Source organism: Toxotes jaculatrix, chromosome 8 (genome assembly GCF_017976425.1).
Source record: "Toxotes jaculatrix isolate fToxJac2 chromosome 8, fToxJac2.pri, whole genome shotgun sequence".
NCBI classification, from domain to species: Eukaryota; Metazoa; Chordata; class Actinopteri; family Toxotidae; genus Toxotes; species Toxotes jaculatrix.
This window is the reverse complement of record NC_054401.1, coordinates 12,264,912-12,286,617: the sequence shown is the minus strand read 5'-3', so window position 1 is coordinate 12,286,617 and position 21,706 is coordinate 12,264,912. Positions and strand designations below refer to the sequence as shown.

The 21,706-nt window shown below is 41.2% G+C and overlaps 3 protein-coding genes across 4 annotated transcripts; 2 read left to right on the top strand and 1 right to left on the bottom strand.

Moving 5' to 3' along the window:
* Nucleotides 1–218: 218 nt before the first annotated feature.
* rbm12ba (RNA binding motif protein 12Ba) lies at nt 219–3,059 on the bottom strand. Of its 2 annotated transcripts, none has more exons than XM_041043451.1 (2): nt 2,987–3,059; nt 219–2,207 (listed from the first exon to the last, which is right to left on the bottom strand). In XM_041043451.1, the coding sequence occupies exon 2, from the start codon at nt 2,180–2,182 to the stop codon at nt 437–439; it is 1,746 nt and encodes a 581-aa protein (XP_040899385.1). In that variant the 5' UTR covers nt 2,183–2,207; nt 2,987–3,059; the 3' UTR covers nt 219–436. The 2 variants fall into 2 exon arrangements, with proteins under 2 accessions (XP_040899385.1, XP_040899384.1); XM_041043450.1 differs by lacking the exon at nt 2,987–3,059 and adding an exon at nt 2,422–2,544.
* Nucleotides 3,060–4,510: 1,451 nt separating this feature from the next.
* Nucleotides 4,511–12,646, top strand: tmem67 (transmembrane protein 67). Its single transcript, XM_041044508.1, has 28 exons — nt 4,511–4,715; nt 5,502–5,590; nt 5,675–5,762; nt 5,895–5,994; nt 6,414–6,477; nt 6,568–6,639; nt 6,733–6,795; nt 7,242–7,396; nt 7,516–7,624; nt 7,734–7,820; nt 8,089–8,154; nt 8,245–8,398; nt 8,542–8,662; nt 8,784–8,889; nt 9,053–9,109; nt 9,578–9,676; nt 9,777–9,875; nt 10,199–10,285; nt 10,399–10,498; nt 10,593–10,732; nt 10,828–10,968; nt 11,112–11,192; nt 11,275–11,391; nt 11,494–11,610; nt 11,727–11,834; nt 12,002–12,104; nt 12,201–12,343; nt 12,426–12,646. The coding sequence occupies exons 1-28, from the start codon at nt 4,511–4,513 to the stop codon at nt 12,504–12,506; spliced, it is 2,952 nt and encodes a 983-aa protein (XP_040900442.1). The 3' UTR covers nt 12,507–12,646.
* Nucleotides 12,647–13,187: 541 nt separating this feature from the next.
* On the top strand, nt 13,188–20,131 carry pdp1 (pyruvate dehydrogenase phosphatase catalytic subunit 1). Its single transcript, XM_041044509.1, has 9 exons — nt 13,188–13,276; nt 14,663–14,972; nt 15,066–15,233; nt 15,478–15,689; nt 16,185–16,266; nt 16,797–16,891; nt 17,033–17,201; nt 17,274–17,492; nt 18,331–20,131. The coding sequence occupies exons 2-9, from the start codon at nt 14,721–14,723 to the stop codon at nt 18,709–18,711; spliced, it is 1,578 nt and encodes a 525-aa protein (XP_040900443.1). The 5' UTR covers nt 13,188–13,276; nt 14,663–14,720; the 3' UTR covers nt 18,712–20,131.
* Nucleotides 20,132–21,706: the final 1,575 nt, after the last annotated feature.

The following is a 21,706-nucleotide window of genomic DNA, read 5'->3' as shown; positions in this document are numbered from 1 at the left end:
TGGAAACATCGTATAACTTTAAGGAATCCCACCCCATCCTCACACACAGGAGGGGGTGTGATATGTGGTTGAGGCTGGTTCCTTCCTGTCATCTTAGATTTCTGCTGTGGTTTCAAAGTGGATCCTGATCCAAACACTGGATGTGAAGAGGTTCAGCTCTGATGTTGCTGAGACTTTCCACTGTGAAGTTCCCTTGGGTTTGTGAATAAGCCATAAAACAGCGTTAGAACATTTATTTCAAAATGTACAGAATATTCACAGAGAGAAATGTGTAAAAGTGTTTAAAAATGATAACTGAATTTGGTGAAGACATTAATACGTAGATGCAGTCAGGCAGAATTACATCTGGAAGACAAACATCTTGAAGAGAAAATGAAGCTCTCAGAATCGGTCTTTGGCCACAGCGTCTGCATTGGAGGATTAACGTTCAAATTCTTCAAACACTTCTAGCCAAGATTTCCTCCATCTGTTTGACATTTATGCTGGTAAGAAGCACTTGTGTCCCCAGGAAGTCCTGACCGTGGAGCCTCTGAGCCAGAGCTGCAAGCTTTTGGGACTTGAACTGAACCACAGCTTCACCGATACCCTTTCCATCACCATCATGCAGTAAAATAATATTATCCTTCCTCAGTTTGTATTTGGAGAAAAGGTTTTTTATTTGACTTTTCTGCACATCTGCAGGCATGTTTCTAAGAAACAGGCACGTTTGAGCAGTTGAATCCGGGTTCACTCTTGGTGTTTCTTCTGGTTTCTCAAATGGATCTGATTTCGTCTTTCGATTTGGTTTCTTCTTTGCATCAATCGTCAGACAATGCTTAAGACCCCTTGGATGAGTTTTGGCCATTAAGTCCCTCATCGTCTCCTTAGTGATTGATGATACCTTAATAGCATTAGAGCCCACGTGGCAACCAGTGAGATTCATAGCATAGTGATAATCCTCAGTGTGGTTAAAAATAAGAAAAGCTGTGTCTGTCCTCTGGCCTTCCTTGTCAAGCAGATGGAGTACATTTTTCTGTGCAATGTTTGGACATCCGAATAATTCTTTTATTTCAGTCTTCGTCATATTTTTGGACAGATTACTGACCATGACCACGTGCTCCATAGTTGGTGATAAGGTAGCTGTTGAGTCACAGTCTAATCTTGGCTTTTTTGGTGATTTAAATGTGAACTGGTTGTCAGATCGCTTTTTACTCTGCAGTGCAAGAGTGGATTTCTGTTTGTGGTCTGCAGTTTCCCTAAGAGGGTTTTGGTGGGGTCTCACACTCTCTCCATCATCAAATGCATTTTCACATTCTTGCAGCGCACTGGTCCACATCTTCTCAGAAGCTCCACGTACCTCCACACAGTTGGGGCCCAGTGACTGTTGATTGAAACGAAGAGCATCACATGCATCCTGCATGTTTGCAAACTTCACAAGGCAGACGTGGCTAAGTCCCAACTTCACATTCACTATGGCTTCCTGTACTGCCAACCCTCTGAAGAAATGGCAGATGTCCTCTTTTGTAGTTGAGGCTGGCAGACCAAAGAGCCTGACGTAGCCAGGCCTTGAGTTCAGAGTTAGTTCTGCCACATTAGACACAACACCTGGGCTGTCAGCCTTGGGGACTCTTGGCCCTGTCTCGTTGCTTTCTCTTTGATTTGATGACTGGAGTCCTTGAAGGACAGTACAAATCCCAAGTAGAAAGGCAGTATTTGAATCAAGTGACTGCACAGAAGTTTGTAGATTTACAGTATTGGGACTCAGAGACTGTGGCACATTTGCAGTGTTGAGATCAAGTGGCCATGTAGCAGAAGGTGGTAGATTTGCAGGTTTCTGATCATGAGGCGATGTATTCAAAAATGGCAGATTTGCATCTTGACATGGTTGAGGTCTCTTGACAGTCAGCTGTGTGGGGGAAGGTTTCTCCTTCTTCTTATTCTTTATCAGTGACTCTAATCTGTGCTCCAGTTCTGCCATACTGCTTATGTGTAGAGTCACCTGAGACCCTTTGAGTAAATGTCCAGAGTACTGCATGGCAAGCTGGGCATCTCTTTCAGTCGTAAATGCAATAAAAGCCTCTCTGAGACTTCCTCCCACTATGTAAACTCCACCATCTGGTATGTGAAGGCGTTTAAAGAATACCCTTATATCTTCTGCTCCTGCCTTCACATCAAGGCCTCGCAATCGCAGGATTACTGTCATTTTGTCATAACAGGCCAGTTGGTGTCTGCAAAATTGAGGAAAGCAGGGTGAATAAGACAAAGAAACAGCAGTCTCATGTTTAGCATTCCTACACGATTTTTTTCAGCCAGCAAAAAAAAAAAAAAACACGTGCGCAACGCAGGAGTACAGAAAAGGAAAGAGAAATATGGTAAAATGTACAAAACAAGAAAAGAAGAAAACAAGTTTTCTGACGCCATAAAACGCGCACAGATACTCACCACGGCTGAGTACAACATGTAATTGTTCACAGGTGGTGTTTTTGTCTGCGTTGTTGTTGCTCTTCCCCTGTCTCAAGCTCGCTGCGATCACATGCTGAAAATTTGGGTAATCCCCCCCCGTTCCCCTCCCATCCCGCGCTCAACTCCAGAGAGCGCCTTTTCTCTCCCTCTTTGTTCATTGGCTTTTAAACATGATGGAGGCGTATCGCCCCACACTGGACTGGAGTGTGTGCTGCATCACTTATCATCTATAAGGTGATTTTCTGGCTGAAATACAAATTGCATTTAACATCTATCATACCTATGATCTATCACATCCTCTACACACCGTATCTGCTGTATCCTATTTGTGACTGCAACGATATTTTGGTTTTCAGACATTTATTTAGTAAAGTGTTTTGTCCATTGACCTATTTGATTTAAAAAAAAAACCTTCATACCCCATCACTCAGATTTTTGTTTGGGTTTTTTTTTAAAAGCATGTTCTCTTCACTAAAATCTATTCTATTTTATTCCTCTACAATCTCGTTTCACTTAAATATTTACAGTTTAAAATCGTACTTACTTAATCTCATCACAGTATGTGGTTCTCTCTCCTTTGAGGACTTTGCAATATATAATACGACGCTTCGCCAGGAAGTGAATATGATACAGCTGCACGGCTTTTATTTGCGTTTCCTGCCAAAAGTCCCTTCTGACTCACACATTCTGTGGAAGTGATTTCAGAACCTCCAGACAACTCAAAAGAAATTTAACAGTGGTTTTATTTCAAAGGATTGTTTTCCTGCTGTGAGCTCAGTTTGAAAATGTTCCTGATCCATAAAAGGTTGTTTACTTGCCTCAACAAAAAATATATATATTCTGTTTAAGACTGATTTTTTAAAATTATGTGAACAAAACAAAACGGCAAAACAAAAGGAACCATATTTATCACTTTTCTCCTCCTCCCAGTCGTTTTCAAATATATTTGGTATCTACTTTACATACTTACGGGCTGCTTCAGTTTCAGAGTCCTGGCATTGCGCTTGCTGGCTCACTGTCACACTGTCATGGGTACTGAGACACAATCATTGTTATTAGTGATACAAGTGAAAATATCTGCTGTGAAAAAGGCATATTCCTCCTAATGAATGACTTTATCACTGTTATGAGTTGGCATTTGCCTGCCTCCCAATAATGATGACTTAGGGTTGACTGAGCCATACTGAACACTGAGCCAAAGACCCAAATATCTGTGTGTAATGATGCCCATGAATTGGAATACACTGGCATCTTAATGGGAATTAGAGCTCTATTTTTTGCACTGCACATCTACACAGGTGTTGTAATTTATCAGGTTGAAGGTGGGGAGAGCCATGCTGGAATTTAGGTGAGGTCTCCAAAACTTAATTAACCAACATGTCTCCTATCTCCCACTGTCGAAGGAAACTGTGATGTTCATGTAAATCAGTGCTTCTCCCACTGTCTTTGATTTGATTCTTATGAACCCAAAAGGTGAATGTTTGATAAAACAAAATAAATTTGCTGAAGAATCGCAGAAGACAGAAGAAAATCCACACCAGCCTTCATAACAAGTTCAACAACACTAAAAGGTCAGATTGATGTCCATCAAGCACCATTTGTCCACACCCATGCAGTCCTCAGACAAAGTCTGAACTAGCAAAATAAGTGAAAACACCTGTGTGGGTGCCAGTTCCTGCCAAGGATAGAAATGGTTGAAGTACAAGCAGTGATACTAAATCAAAAATATAAGATGGCTAATAAGTTTATAAACGGGGACTAAGACACAATTTTAATTTACCATGGTTATTTTCATTAACATAAGAAATGAATTTCGACTGTTTTAAAAAGGTCTTCCAGTCAAGAAATAAAACGAGTCTACTAAAGATGACTAATTCCAGTGAGGATTACATTTCACAAACACCTCTCTTATTTTTCTTATTCTTATTTTCCTTCCTGGTTATTTATGTGGATATTTACAATAGTTGAATTTTTCCTCATTTATTTGAAACGCGCACATAAAATACGTCGTAACGTCATCACGCTGAATGAAAAGCATTGTGGGTAAAAAGGAAGACCGTTGTTTACCATGGCGACGGGGACGCTACCGTTTGTCGTTAACAGGCACAACGCGCCTCTAACATTGTTTCTTTTAATATACATAGATTTGCTTCACTGCCAGCAGTTTATTATCCCGTATGAGACTCCTGCAAACTGCGATGTGCAAGAATTTTTTGACATCTCGAGTTTGTCGTGTGTGAAGTGCGGCCCAAATCAGGAACGGAGCACAACAGGTCTGTTGCCACCACACCACACCACACCACACTACAGGAACTGATTAACAGACGATGCGCAGCGGGGGAAAAAGTGATAATAGTCTCACTTTTAAATAAATGAACTTTATCTCTGAGGTGGTGATCCACCTACGACGCAGAGATACCTCAATAAGCGGGATGACGGCGGTTAGCTAGTTACAACTGGTAGATTGAGCAGACAATTTAAATATCGGTTCAAAATTAGAAGAAAAAGACTGTTAAGAAAACATTTAAAGGGGAATTCACCCTAAAAGGGAACGCACAGTGTGCTGTTTATGTTATTAGGGAGTAAAATCAATACCTGCAACCATGGACAACAGTAGGTCTGGGCAATCAGTATTATAATATTGATGATATTACATATTATGATACTGATAACATTTTTGATGTTGATATTTGTCGTGATATGACTAACATATTCAAATTCATATACTAAACAGCCAAACGTTTGCTCACTATTGTGACTGATATGAAGAGTGGGGATGATCCCAACCTACAGGGGAAAGCTGCACTGTACAATATTTATCTATATGGCTGTACTGTAAAAAAAAAAAAAAAAAAAAAAAAAAAACTGAGCTGGGAAGAACTACTTTCAGATACTATACAGTGTCTTTACTGTGGATCGGTGGAGATGGGGCTACAGCCTTATGTGAGTGACAGACTTGCAACTGGGATTTATTAATAAACAAACATCCCAGAACTGAACGTTATTCAACATCTTGTGTGACCACTAACTGTGTTCTGGTTTCCTTTATATTTTTGCAGGACTGAGTTGCATTTGCAAAACTGGGTACCAAAGTCTCACCACTGATAAGGCGTCCATTACTTGCCAGAAATGTCCCACTGACAAGCCTGTATGTAGAGTTCATCTTTAATATCACACAATTTCTACTCTTTTCTATTATGATGCTTTCTTGACAAGCTGTCTTTTTTTACAGGCAGTCACAACAGATGGGTTTGGGTGTATTCGCTGTCCAGGCAGCCTCAATGATGAGGGGAAGTGCCAGTGTTCAGGCAGTGTCCTGGGTGAGTCACAAATGACAGGACTAACATCATTAATGTTAAATGTGTTTGCTGCAAATTTAACACAATGAGGCAATGGCATGGATAATTGGACATTTTCTGTATAAATTGCTGAATACGACCTGTTTTTTCCAGTGGAGAGAGATGTCAGTGGAAACCTTTTGGACGAGGCCAGGTGTGAAACATGCAATGGAAACAGCCCTGCTTTCTCTGTGCCAAACAGCAGTGGAGACAGGTACCAATCAATACCATACAACGGAAGTTGACTAAGCCATCTGAAGATACCTTTTAGAAATTCTATAATTGGAACAGTAAATCTGTGAAAAATACTATTTGATAGTATTTATAGTATTTGTGTTAACAGCACAAATACTATAAACAGGATCCTCTACAGTTATGGATTGAAGGTCAAGAGCTGTTGAAATAATATGAGCTCTGAAGATCATTGTTTAAATTCCTATTACAGATAATCTGGCAGTGTTGTGTCTCTTCTCTCTGGCACTTCTTATCATTTTGAACACTGACTTATTGTTGTTCCACCTCTACCAGTAGCATATCCTCCCTGTCTTAATTCCTCTGTGTTTCGCATAAGCACCAGCCAGTTTTTTCTATGGTACTTTGTGAAAGATGGAATTCTACAAAATTGTCTTTCAGGTGTGAGAGATGTCAGGCTTCTTTTATTAACTTGTCCTGTGAGTGCAACACTCCTAATGTCCAGGTGAGTTCAACCAGCCCTCTACCCTCAGTACTCTCTAAAACACTGTACACACATCATTCAGTAACAAACTCAGACTGTGTGGTTTTCTAGGCAGGAGGATTGTGTTTGCCTCCAAACACCCTCTCCACCAATGTGAATCCCAGTGTCAACTATGCTCAGTTGGTGAGTGTCCTCCTCCTCCCTTACATACTCCTTTTTGCATTTGTTCATTCTGGTATATTCTGATTTGTGTTTTCTAATCTGTTCCCCTTGCAGAAGTTCAGTGTCCAGTCTGCCTGGTTTGTGAAAAACCTCTACTCCTCTGCAGCAGCCTGCCTTGTAATTCCATGTCTCTTTTTTGTCCTTTGAAAGATAATCTTTTTCTTTATCATCAACATCATTGGCCACTTCTATTTCTGCACGCAGACACACACTGACACAAGCAATGTGCTCATTACAACACAGGAGAATATTTGAGATTTTAGGATGTTATGTAATGGTAGTGATTATGACAAAGACATAGATTAATATTCAACATATACATCAAAGCATTAACCGTAATTGATGCCAAATGCATCTAACAAATAAGCATATCTAATGAAACAATTCCAAAAGTACCGGCCTCTGGTTAAAACAACTTTTAAAACAGGTGGAAAATGTTGAGCAGTGAGATTATTGTACATAATAATAATATGACATGGTATTATAAGGGGGGACATTAGGATTTTTTTGAGGCCTTATGTGTGTGATTAGTCCTTTTGTGTTAATAAGTTGTGTGCTTACAGGTCTTTTCCAACCTGACGGCATGCCAGGCTCTTGGGAACATGTGCGTGATGAACATGCACTCCTTTAGTGGCCTGTCCACAGATGCCTGTGGTCTCTTTAATTCCATTTTCAGATCAAGGGCTGCTGCAAGCTCAACTCAAGACATTTCCTACTGGTAATCAACACTATCATGGCATATGATTTGGATAGAAATAAAAAGGGTTCCAATCCGATATGCTGTAATTTAGTTTCACCCATAGTGGACATTAAGCACTTTGTTTGCCCTGTCTTCAGGAGAGCTAATCTGCCATGGCTTTACTATGGGGACGAACCAGGACTGGCCAGTCGAGTGCTTCAAACTGATCCAGTTCCTATCGGATTCAGTTTCAGAGGAAAAAACAAGGTTGAGTGATAAACCTCTAAATCATCTTTCTGTTATTACTAAGAAATAACTCTAAAAGAAAAACAGCACAGAAAATGTTGTGTTAAATGACAGTCTGTTTATCTGACAGAACACTGACATTAAGCTGCTTGCTGCCGTCTATAATGTCAGGGGAGAGTTCCTCAGATGGGAACAAGTAGACGGAGGTACTTTCCAGGTAAGATGACTGATGATAAAATTAGATGCTGAGTCCGAATACACAATAGCATTGTAATGTATTATAAAATGTACATAGAACTGCTTGATCCACATGGATAGGGTTGGTAGTAGAGCCAAATCACACACATTGTTTCTCTTTTTTTATCAGTTGCTACCATTTGACAGTGTGTTGACCAGACTAAACTATGCAGCTTTTCATGTGACTCATCCAAAATCAAAAATGCTGATAAATACGCCACACCTCTCTTCTTTTTTCTATCTTTTAGCTTTGTCCACAAACAGCAGCCAAACAGGCAGCAGCCTTCAGCTTTGGAACCGCTTACCAAGAAAGTGTGAGTACTTCTTTCCTTCCTTTAACCCAGAGATGTCAAGTAAACTCTCTTGTAATGCCCAGTTGTAATATAAACTATGTGTGTGTGCAGTGTGATCTCTCAGTAGCAGGGCTGCTGGATACCTATCCCGAGCCGCTGTTCTATGATGTGTTTATGGATCTTGGTGGAGGCGAGAACAGAAAACTTTTCCCTCTGCCAACACTGGTGTATAACCAGCAATACAATGGACGGTTCATCAACCAAGGTGGAATTTTATTTCATTGTGTGTGTGTGTGTGTGTGTGTATGTGTGTGTATGTGTATGTGTGTGTGTGTGTGTGTGTGTGTGTGTGTGTGTGTGTGGGTGCATGGACTTAAAATATATAAAATATATTTTGTCTTTGTACAGAGAGCATGAAGAGCTGGTACCTCTCTCGACGTATGTTTCTTGTGGACACTCTGGGTGGAAGAGACAAGAGTGTTAGCTTCCCACCGAAAGTCATCCGTGTGGCCAGCAGCATCAAAATTAGGTGGGCTCCTGATGCACGTAACATCATGATAAAAAATAAAGAAAGTGGAAGCTTCCTTTTGTAACTGCTTTGTGCAGGGGTAATGTTTTGTTTCTTAAATTCCAACATGTTTGTTTTGTAGGTTCCAGCTGGTTCCACGAACCCAGGAAGGACAGGTATATCCCCCTCTAATGGTTGTGACCTACACAGATGTTGCCATCACGGATTCCAATACAAAAAATGTGTCTGTGAGTAGGTCCCACACACACACACCTTGAGTTCATGTTTTCTGTCTTAATAATTAAGTTGCAGTAAGATTGTTCTTCTTAGTAGGCATTCTGTTAAAGAGAAAAAAATGGCTAAATGAGTTGCTGTCTTAAAAAACAAGCTTTCTGTTGACTCTGTTTCAAGGCAACATTTGCTGTGGAGTATGAGATGGATCAGAGTGAGGCTCGCATAAAGACAGATGTGAGTAAAAGGCAGAATGAAATGTAGAGAAACTGAAACTCTTGTGTATGTCAGAGCACACAGTGATGGATTGCAACAGATCCCACCCACTCGGGCAACGCACTGTTTGTACCGCTTCCATCAGGAAAGCGGTACAGGAACATTAAAACAATCACCAACAGACTCAGGGACAGCTTCTTCCCCAGAGCTGTAAAAGCAATAGCCCCACCGCAGTGAAAACACCCACATCCCATCCCCCTACAGGACCCTCAAACATGCACCCCCCCCACACACACACACACATACACACCCCTGCTGATGCTGACAACCACGCATAACTCATTCAAACACTCACAGCATTCCATACAGTCCATTACAGAGTCTCTGTAATGAATGAAAAAATTTTTTGTTATGTTCGCATAATGACAATAAAGACTCTTGAATCTTGATGGTATCACCTGTGGCTTTTAATGCCTTTTGTGTGCACAGACTGCTCTGGGTGTGATGGGGGGTGTGGCCGTGCTTTACTCTCTACTGAAGACAGTCAGCTGGAAGAGAAGGATCGCCTCTCCACTCATTGATGTAGAGGTACTGCATATTTAACATGTCATATTTTGAATCACTACCATCCACATGTTGGTGTAAAGCTTGGACATAACGTTGGTCTCTCTGTCTTCTCCTGCCTCAGACAATGCTTAAGTTTTTGTTGTTTTATGCTGGAGATCTGGCCAATGTTTTCTTTGCCATCACTGTGGGAACTGGACTTTACTGGCTCATCTTTTACAAGGTCAGTTTCATTCCTTTGGAATTTTATTAGGATTGATGTTTATCTTATCTGTGTGGTCTTCAGTGTTTTTATCAGTATCTCCTTTCTGTGACTTTTTCCTTTAATCTTATTTCAATCTTTATTGCTTTTCCAAAAACATAGTGTTTCTTTTGTCTTTGCATGGACATTTAATCGTTTTTTTTCCTCTCTGCACTTAGACGTTAAAGGCAAGTCTTTTTCCTCCTTTACCATTTTTTGCCTCAACAATTTTTTTGAATGCATAGGTTTAGGTGTGATTATTGTTGGCTGCTTTCTGGAATTAATTTATGTATGTTTCTGTTTAGGCCCAACAGTTTGTATCAGTGCTGTTACCGCTGCCTGCTCAAGAGGAGCAGTTTGTGACATACATTGGTTGCGCCTTCGCTCTCAAGGTTAGACACCTGAAGAACTGAGAAGTTGAGCAGTGTTGATTTTAAAGCTAGGTGGTGTGCTCCTATTAGGAATGATGAAAAATTATTTTGTGTGTGTATTTTTGTGTCTCCAGGCCGTCCAGTTTCTCCACAAGCTGATCCTACAGGTGTCAGTCGATATATTCCTTATTGACTGGGAAAGGCCGCGAAGCAAGGCTAGCAGACCTGTACAAGGTACAAGCACATTTACTCTGAGCTTATATTTTTCAGTTTTCCTAAAATGTAATTAGCTGTTTTATTCCAGTCACCATATTCACTGCTGTTTCAGCTGCTGGTGAGCCAAAACGTGACCCCTCTCCCGTCAGCATCTGGAGGACCTACTTTGTGGCCAATGAATGGAACGAGATCCAGACCATTCGCAAGATCAGCCCGACCTTTCAGATCATGGCTGTGCTGTTCTTTCTTGAAGTACATCTTACACCAACAGATACACTCTGGTCTTTTTTGCAACTTTTGCTATGTCCCTTTTCTTCATTGCTGGTATGTCACTCTGTATTGTTCAGGTGCTGGATTTCTCTAGCCTGGCCCTCAGGGACCCCTGGCCAACTTTACAGCGGTCCTCACAGGAATACATGCCTTCATACAGCCTGACGCTACGCTACGGTCTGGCAGCCACGCTGTGGCTCTGCATTGGACTTCTGCAGGTAAAACTGTTACAGTTCACTCATATTTTCTCCTTCCGTCACTTCCCTTCGATTTCTCACTTCTTGTCTGTCTTTAAAAATTATGGAAATTTATAGTACAAGTGAGGAGAGCTCCTTTAAAAGATAAAACTTTATCCCCACAGGTGATTTTCTTCACTGTGTTTCATGAGCACTTTGTGGAGGACAAAATCCGTCAGTTTGTAGACCTCTGCTCCATCAGTAATGTAAGTAGCAATGTGTAAAATATGACAGTTAATCTGTCCAGAATGTTTTACATAAATATAATTTGTCTCTTTTTGTTTATAGATTTCTGTGCTGCTCTTATCTCACCGTTGTTTTGGCTACTACATCCATGGGCGTTCAGTACATGGCCATGCAGATACAAACATGGAGGAAATGAACAACAATCTGAAGAGAGAAGCTGTATGTACACCAACAGACTACATGTTGCGTTAGCATCTGTAGCATAAATATGCAGTTATTTCACATTACATCTGTCCTGTTTCTGTCTTTTTTGGTCTCAAGGAGTCTCTGTGTGGTCAAAGAGGGTTGCTTCCCAACACAGACATCCAGACCTTCCAGGTGTCTCTTACCAATCGCCTGCGGTCACAGTATGACAGGATACGGGAGCCACTTAACAGGGTGTGTGCTTTCTCTGTCATGTTTGTAACTTTCTTATAAACTCTCAAAAAATGAAAACAAATTAAAAAAGAATCCCAGTTTTCCATTTATCTGGCTGACTGTCTCCTGTGCTACAGAGGAACGGACCATCGAGGCTGATGGACGCATCAACGGCCAACCCGTTTGAGCAGAACATCAGAGCCTACCACACCATGAACCACTTCCTGGGATCCATTATAGACCATGTTTGTACAAATGCACTTAAATATATTCACACAAACAAACTGAACCCAGTACAGATTGATTTGGCCTGAATCTGTTCATTAGATTGTACAGTATCTGAGCTGTTTTCATTGACCTGAAATATTTTGTATAGACACGTTTCTCTCTCGTGTTGCCCTGTTTACCTTAGGCTCACCCTGACATGGACTACATAGTGAAGGACAAGCTGGTGTTTGAGAGGGTCATAGGAATGGAGTTTCTTGAACCCAGTGAAAAAAGCATCTTTTACAATGGTAATGACCTCTTGGCCTAGACGGGCTATACATTTCTGTTTGTTTATATATTCGCATGTGTGTGTACATAATGTCAGTTTTTGTTTCTCACTGCAGATGAGGCCCATTCCTTCAGTGATGTGCTTTTTTATGGAAATGAGGCCACGCTGCTGATCTTTGACACTTTGTTCTTCTGTGTTGTCGACCTTGGATCTCAGAGCTTTGTACTTGCCGCTGTGCTTACATACGTACAGCAAATGGTCAGTATATGGAGTGTATAGACTATGTTGCCTTCACTGTGCTAAGAACAACATGAACTGAAAACCATCTCATTCATTACAGATATTCCGCTTGATCCGTAACATTCTTGGAAGGAAGAACCTCGTCAACAAGACTCTGGTGGATGAGAGATTTCTGATATAAAATTCCCTGCTGAATACTTGCTAGAGTCAATGTTGTTTAGTGGCATTTCTCGCAAAGATGTTTACTGTTTACAGCTTTTGCAGCTCTTTTTTGTACTTTTCTTTATATACAGTATTTTCACTGCTGTTTTGTGATGTAAATATCGTAATTTTTGTAAAGATTTTAAAGTTTTTATTGATTAAAATCTTTTGATATGAAGACAGTCTTGTCTTGAGGTCATTTTAATGAAATGGGGGTTTTATGGGAGCATTGGATTTTTATATGAATATAGATATCGTCAATATTTTACTGATTGGCCAAAACAGACATTAATGACTTTATGATGTAACAATTGCTTGTTTTAATTTTTTGTTTTTTTATGATAGAAAATACCTTGATAGAGCAACGGTTAGAATGGCAGGTTTGACCTTATGATTCAATGCATTCTTCTCTCTTTTTACATCTTTAAAACTCTGACATGTTAAAATTTCACTCTGCTAAAATGAACACCTTTTAATGTGTATAGTTAACAGATATTTGCAAGTCCAATGTGCGATTTGTTTGCACAGCTTAGTCCAACATTAAAGTTTACCTCCTCAAACATCTTCTTGTGGGATGTTTAAAGTTTGAAAGGTCCGCCCCGTGCTTGTGGGGTTGGAGTGACGTCACGTTGGCTGTCACAGCTCAGCCAATCAGCGTTCAGTTGGCGATTCGGCTCTCCGGAATGACACGGACCGGAGCAGCGGTGTCAGATATGAGCTCCAGTAACTTATTTGCGTCCGCTGGTTAAGGTGAGTCTGAGTTTTTGCTCTACGTTCACACTTTACGTTTATTTATTGTTGAGTTTAGACGGGTTTCAGCTCGTGCAGATATGTCCTATTTGAGCAGACATTATCCAGTTTGATGGCAGTTGGTGGGTGTAACCCAAGCACCACTAGCCACAGTTAGCATGAATTTGGCTGCCCTGCCCGGTTGACTGACGCACATCGGATCTGTTTGAGAGCTGATCTGTTAATTATCTGTTAATGTTATATCATGGCACCGTTTGTTAGCTCTGACAGTGATCGTCTGTGCCGCAAGTCCAGCTGACAGCTCTGAGGTTGGCATGCGTTGTTTAGACTTGCTCTTCTACTAGCTAGGAGAAGCTAGTGATGTCAATAAACATGGCAACTTTTCTGCAGAGCCCAGAGGTGGGACGGGCCCTCTGTGGTCTGTCTGACTCATATACTGTTTGTGTTTGCGAGAGTTTTTGGCTGCCCAGATTCCTCCAACGCAGAGGAGTCAGCCCTTTTAGGATATTTTCTCTGAAATGTTCGAGCAGCGGAGATTGTCAGTTGTACTGGCAGCATCCGTGCTGCTGTTACTGCATGAGACTAACTTAAAGTAGATTTCACTCTGAGAGGCTGCAGATATACTTAGGTTATGCAATGAGGACACATTTTATGGAGAGACAGAGACAGGATCCAGTTCAGTAGGTCATGACCAGACAGAACATTTCTCAAGATCCAAATGTCAGGGCTGAAATTCATGCTAAGGCTATTTTTAGCAGGGCGTGAAGCATTGCTGACCTATCCTTGGCAAGGAGTGCAGAGCTGCAACTCAAGCCAGTACATCCTGCGATGGTGCTGTCTAATACACATTTTCTTCACAAAGAAGTGAACTGTCCTGAAATCTCAATAACAAAAATTAGCCATGTCTTTTTGCATAATGCTCTGTAATATCTGAGGCTATGGCATGCACTCAACAGAGCTACAATACTATAGCTTAGGTTTGACATTCCAACATTGAATGCACACTGAGTAGGACGTGCCAGTAGGATGAGCATGCAAGATAAATAGATGAATCAGAAGAATTTTGCAATATGTTTTCAGTTTCCATTTACAGGTACACTCAGTTGACTGTTTATTACACCTAGCTGAAACTAATGCAGTGTCATACAGCAGACCTTACTAACATGTTCTCCAGCTCTGATCTCCCCTTCCTTTCCTGTTCCTCACCCCTGCTCTCTGGTGTCTGAAAATGGGTTACTGTTCTTAGATCATTCAGACAGAAAGTTTATCAGTGTTTGTTGTTTTGCAGGCGCTTACTTAAGGCCCTTCTACTGTTAATCTGTCCCAGCTTCAAAACCCCACTACATCCTGTTGTTACTGAGCTCTGTCTGTTTGCCTCCTCAATAGGTGTAAATACATCTGTGGTGCGCTGTTGTGTCTGTGTGGCTTCAGTGCACCGTCAGCCATGCCTGTGACATCTCAGCTACTCAGGGGTTTGCCCCGCACCAAGGTCTTGGCCTCCAGTCTGTTACCATGCCAACAACACCAGTCCCATTTAGCACCCGTGGCTCACCGACCTGCCTCAAGGCGGCTGTCCCACATGTGGCAGAGTCACCAGCCCTCAAGAAGTTACCAGACATCCTCATTGCTCCGCAGCTACATCCTCACGCCTCCACAGGTCAACTCTATTCTCAAAGCCAACGAGTACAGCTTCAAGGTTTGTGGGGTCATACACGCATACAGAAAAACACCTATCGCCATCTCTACATTTAAGTTTTCATCTTACCATTTGTATGTGTTATGATTATAGGTGCCAGAGTTTGATGGAAAGAATGTGTCATCGGTGATGGGTTTCGAGAGTAATCAGCTGCCAGCCAACGCCCCTATAGAGGACCGTCGCAGTGCAGCCACATGCCTGCAGACACGAGGAATGCTGCTGGGTGTGTTTGATGGCCATGCTGGTTGCGCCTGTGCTCAGGTAGAGCCGGCTGTGTTACTATATGCTACTTGACATTGTAGTCTTGGTTATTAAAGGTTGCTCAGGAGCATACCAATTTATACTTTTAAATCAAGAAACTCATACATTTCATATCCACTACAATCAGATACTTAAAGTACTTAAAATTATTAAGGGTAATTTCCAAGGTGTTAAATGTTAACTGTCACATAAATGACCAAAATTTAAAGGTACTTACCACATGTCCTCTCCTCCTCTCTGCTAGGCGCTGAGCGAGAGGTTGTTTTACTACATAGCGGTGTCTCTCCTGCCCCACAACACACTGTGCGAGCTCGAGGCAGCAGTAGAGTCCGGCAGGGCCCTCAGTCCCATCCTGCAGTGGCACAAACACCCCAATGACTACTTCAGCAGGGAGGCGCAGATGCTCTACTTCAACAGCCTCCGAACCTACTGGCAGGAATTAATAGATCTCACCAGGTGAGGGCAGGAGAACAAACAACAAAATGGAGAATGCACAACAGAGTCTAAAGCCCTCTTAGATTGGCAGCAGCTTTATGGCAAAAAAATAAATAAATAAATATCGTTTTTTAATTAATTTTAGTTACACCACTATGTTGCCGCAGCTCAGTGTTTGCTTTTGTGCAATGCACTGCTTTGGCCTGTCAGAAATGCCTGATGTAATATCTTGTAATACCTTGTGGCCCAGTGCTTGGCATCAAGTCAGAGCATGAAAGGTTTGAGATTCACAGTCCTGTTTCAGTGGACTGCAGTCCATTGCTGTTTAGTTTCTTAGCTTTCGCTAACATTTTAAACTGGGCTTCCTGGTTTCTTTTCATGTGTACCTTGAAACAAGACGCCCACAGCAACGCTGGCCCATCTGTTGTTTTGCCAATAATGCTGTTATTGGTGTCTGTTCTCGACCTCTGGCTTCCTCCCTCTGCTTCACACATATTTCTCTCTCTCTGTTTTCAGCCCAGGCGAGGTTCCAGACACCCGCGAGGCATTGTTGAGTGCCTTCAAGAGGCTGGACAATGACATTTCTCTGGAAGCTCAGGTATGCTTCCTTAATGAGAAACAGTGCAGATGGTTCTTTGAAAAGAATGTTGTATTTAACGGGGAAGAACATCTGTGTTCTTCTTTAACTTCTTTTTACTGGTTTGACTTGCTGAGTCAAACCAGTAAAAGGCCTTTTTACTTCAGCTCGTGTTTCAGATTTGGTTCACTCTGCAAATTTGCATTGTGAAATAGGCCTAGGAACAACACCGTGGATGAGCAGTCAAACCCATGTCAAAGACTGAGAATCTTTGATTCAGTTTTCTAAATATTTTTTGTTAATTTTAGATAACTTTCTTATCTAAAATTAACTTGTGTAAGACAGCCTTAATGTTTTCACTTTATGGCTGCCGTAGTTCTCCTTGAGTTCTCATTTGCACATTAAGATACATATTGAATATCACCTTTGCCCCATGGCAGCAGTGCAGAAAAATGTGAGCATCCAAATTTAAACTTTTATGGTTTAAAGAGGAGCTCAGGTGTCATCGTCTCTGCATGTGTGGAGGCTCACAGTGTTCATTTGCCACGCAGGTTGGAGACCCGAATGCTTTCCTGCACTACTGGGTTCTGAGAGTGGCCTTTTCTGGAGCAACGGCTTGTGTGGCTCACATCGACGGATCAGACCTGTACGGAGAATAAATACGTACACACATTTTAACAAAACTGGTGTTTCCTAATGTAAAATAGTTGTTCTGTAAATGTAGAATATTTAATCAAATATATTAATCATATTTGTACCTTTGTTCCTCCCCTCTCTGTTCCTAAAGGTTTATAGCCAATGCAGGAGATGCTCGGGCAGTGTTGGGGGTGCAGGAGGAGGATGGTTCATTCAGCGCTCACACACTCTCCAATGACCACAACGCCCAAAACGAGGATGAGGTGGCTCGGATACGTGGTGAACACCCTCCATCAGAGAGAAAGACAGTTATACGACAGGTACTACACCTATAAATCTGCTTAGTGTGGTTGTTAATACAGCATTTACAAACTTTTTTTTATGATCATCAGGACCGGTTGCTCGGCCTCCTCATGCCTTTCCGTGCATTCGGGGATGTAAAGTTCAAGTGGAGTATTGAACTGCAGAAGCGTGTGTTGGAGTCTGGACCTGATCAGCTCCATGAAAACGAACACACCAAGTTTATCCCCCCCAACTATCACACACCACCCTACCTGACCGCTGAGCCTGAGATCACGTACCACAAACTGCGGCCACAGGATCGCTTCCTGGTGAGAGAAGAGGCAGCAACACAGTTTCATCATTTACATATCTCGTCAATATTTGTTATCAAAAGATAAAGGCTGCATTACAATATTTACAGAAGTAGATAATTAGGAGATTGTTTGTCTCGGAAGAGGCCCCCATTCTTAATTCTGCCTATAACGCTGTGATTGGCAGACTGTTTCTTCAGTGTTACAGTCAGTGGGTACAACACCAGTCACATTTGAATTATTTGACAAAACAGAGATGTGGGTGGTGATTTAGAGGTCAGGAACCAAAACCACCAGCAGATTTGATCACTCAGAGTTAATTAATTCTGACATCTGACCAAATTACAAAATGAAACTCTTGGCTGACAAATGTGCTCTTCATACTGGCAAAGAGTACAAAAAAAGACAGAGTGGGCTGTGTCTTTGTTAAACAAAGTGGTCTTTCTTCAGAGGAATTATCGTGCTTCTGGGCTCATGATTCCATGTTGTATGGCTGACTTTTTGGTTTCTCTGGTTGGTTTGAAATGAGAACTCTATGACCTTTGCAGACAAAGGTTTTATTTGCGATTTCAAAAATAGTTTTTCTTTGAGTTTCCAGTGGACGTATTTCCCATAATGGATATGTTTCGTAATGAATTTCAGTGATTCCCACAGGTTGAGAATTTACTTGTGGTGTGGTTGTGTGGCACAGCGTGTGGCCGATGTGAATGCAGATGCTTATGCAGTATAGAACGGAAAGATGTCCCCTAAACGCCTCATATTCAGATACTACAATTTAGTGATGTCACCTAAACATCTGCAGTGCACCCATCTCAGACAGGTATTGATTCCAACTCTCCTCTGTTTGTCCCTGCAGGTGATTGGCTCTGATGGACTCTGGGAGACCCTCCACAGGCAGGAAGTGGTTCGTATTGTGGGGGAGTATATTACAGGGGTGCACCAGCGTCAGCCGCTTAAAGTCGGAGGCTACAGGGTCACTTTGGGACAGATGCAGGGGCTTCTGGAAGAGAGGAAGGCTCGCATGTCTTCGGCTTTCGAGGATCAGAACGTGGCGACCCACCTGATGCGTCACGCGGTGGGAAATAACGAGTTTGGCACAGTGGACCACGAGAGGCTGTCTAAGATGCTGTCGCTGCCCGAGGAGCTGGCTCGCATGTACCGCGATGACATCACCATCATCATCACTCAGTTCAACCCTCATGTGATTGGAGCACAGAGACAGGAAGGGCAGTCCTGAGCTGCTCAGAAGTCATTCACTGGTGTCACACTGACAAGTACACACACGTCTTTAAATATGTACAACAGATCTATACAAAAGCACACTGTGGACAAACATAAGGCCATACTAAGACAATTCTCAATGAATTTGTTTTAACTCTATTTATGTACAGAATTTGTATGTTTTTATGCAGTGCTACAGGTGATCCGGTTTCTTATGAAGCTAAAAATCTCTCTCTAAAAACTGGATCAGAGTCTCTTATATAACAAGTTATTTATGATGTTCTCTGGTAACGGTTTCATACATACTTATTTCTGAGGCTGAGAAGACGCTGTTACTAACTGGTTCTTGTGCCAAACGATTTGACAAACTCGTTCCCTGTAAGACTCAGCTGGGTTGAAATTGTAGATATTCCAAAGAGGGTGAAGGTGAAGTTAAGAGGCCTTGCAGCACTGACCCAACCTGTTTTTTTTTTTTGGTTTTTTTTTCCTGATATGGACTCTTAACTGGTCTGTGCCATGATAACAGAACACTCTCTTTTTCTGTTGTCTCCATCTTTTTTACTTTGTTTGTTCCTTCATCTGAGGGACGTCTGCTGTTACATTTATTTTTACTCCTTTGTGTGTATGAGATGTTCTTAGTACTGTCCAAACATACTTGTTTTGTTCAGTGTTTACTCTGCAGTGAGTGTTTGGATGATTGTGTGTACTCCAGCAAACTGGATTTCAAGTGAAACAGTGACTGTCAAGCCAAAATGCTGGGAACCACTGAGCTAGAGCTTGTTTTCATTTCAAACCCAGTGCTGGAGTATGAAGCAAAAACAAAACTGTCCAAATATTTACAGTATTTTTAACAAGTTATGAACTCCACCACCACAGGTAGACTGATATGTACCAGGCTTTTCTCTGATACTATCATTTCATTTTTGTGGTACTTTTTCTGCCAAAAGAAGTTAGAGTGAAGTTTTTTTCCATTCAGTGGTAAATTTAATGTCAGCCTGTGTGTTGGTGAACGTCTAAGCAAGCACACTAACTGAGCTTTACCACAGTCAGTCTGCTTCTTCTTTTCCAAGCTTTGTTGGGTTTAAAGGGATGCATGTTTATGTGTTTTTTATGTCTTTTTTTCTGACAGGTCATTAGCAGTGTGGATACCAGTTTCTTACACATTTTATTATTTGTGACAGCAAAGTAGAAGCAGACCTCTCTCCTGATACTCTCCAGTTAAACACTTTTCACAGGGATGTGAATATTTAAACTGTATTTAAGCCCAAATAAATGAGCATGAATGTACATTTGAAACAAGCTGTTTGAATATTATTAGGTTATTTATTCAGCTTAAGCATTATGTTACACGTTTATCCGCAGCTGTATGTATAAATTGTAACTTATGTGGATTAAGTTTTGTATATGGAATGGTTTAATAAAATACTGAATACACACCACCTGCTACAGCTGTTGTCTGTTTTGGCTGACACAGTCTGCCCTGCGGTGAGTACACTGCCACCGCTGGGGAACGCAGCAGGATGTCCCAGTAACCTACAAACACCTGGAGGGTCAGCGTGTCTCAGGTTAAGAGTGACAGCTGCTGCACCCTTAGCTTGAGAGGTGGCACTGAACCCACTGATGAGTACTCATCAGTGGGTTCAGTGTCACATGTGGTAGTGAGGCAGTGGTTTGATCCACGATGTTACTGTCATGAGGTGGTCACTTCACCACCACTAGATGATGCTGTGCTATCAGAAAGAATGTCCAATAGAGGTTAAACTAATGACACAAAGCAGTGCCATCTACTGGACATTTTGTGTAGTAGCTGTATAACAAAACAACTGAATGCATCAATAATCAATCAACAGATAAAATAAATTATATCTGGGACTATAACTCCTTCTTATTTAGCATCTACAGGCAGCACATAAACGTGTAATAAATGGTTTGTAACACACTGTAACGTAACTGCAGGCAGAAGAGTTAATTTGTCAACAACTGTAACAAAAGTGGATATAGAGTAATTATAGAGTAGACTAATACTAAAATGGGGGTGAAGTGTTCATTCAATCATAAATCTAGGTTTTGTAGTTTTTTAGGGGTTCCATTAAAATTGAATTTCAACAATGATTCATTTTATTTATGTAGGTATATAACTGTAAGTTCGGTATCAGGTCCAAAGTTACTTATTTCATTCTATAAAGTTTCAAACCTATAAATACAGAGAAAGGCAGGGATTTTAACACTGTAGAATTGCTTAGCTGAAATAATGGTGGTTATAAATGGTCTGATTTTCTAATAAGCTATAACTTTGTTGAAACAATATCTTCATCACTAAGACAGTTCTCCAGCTGATCACCATGGCCAAGAAGACATTCAGTTCTTTTAATAACATCTAATTCCTACAGGCATCATCTGCAAAGTTCAAACTATCATAGTACAATTATAGGGAAAAATCTGACAGAGGTGGCCTGGGATCAAAACAAAAAATACTTACTACTATAATCCTGCACATTTCTTGGAGAAATACTTAATGAAGTACCTTTTCTATTCTTTTGTAACAGAGGGTGCAATGGAATAACATTATTTCTGTTATATCACCACATGTCAGAGAGAAGAAGAAGAGGGTTTTACTTTAAGACTTTAACGTCTCTTTGGTCGCCATCACATTGACATATTATAAGCATCCCGAACAACTGGTGTGTTTGGTTTATAGGTGACTCTCAGTCAGTTTACTGAAAAGAAACACCTCCGCACATTTTGGTCACTTCCGTGCCTTATTTCCCCTGAAGCATGGATGGTTTTTTTTGTGTGCGTTTTTTTTTTTTTTTCAGGACTGGTTCGTAAAAACAAAGTGACATTTGCTTATGGAATTTATTTATATGGCTGTACTTGGGGGATTAAGACGCAGGATGTGTAACAAAAATCCTCCCACATAACCAAACTGACTCTCTGACATACAGTATTACAACAGAGGGCGCCTCAACACTCAGTTAATTAAAAGCTACCCCGCAGCATGTCAGTGTTTG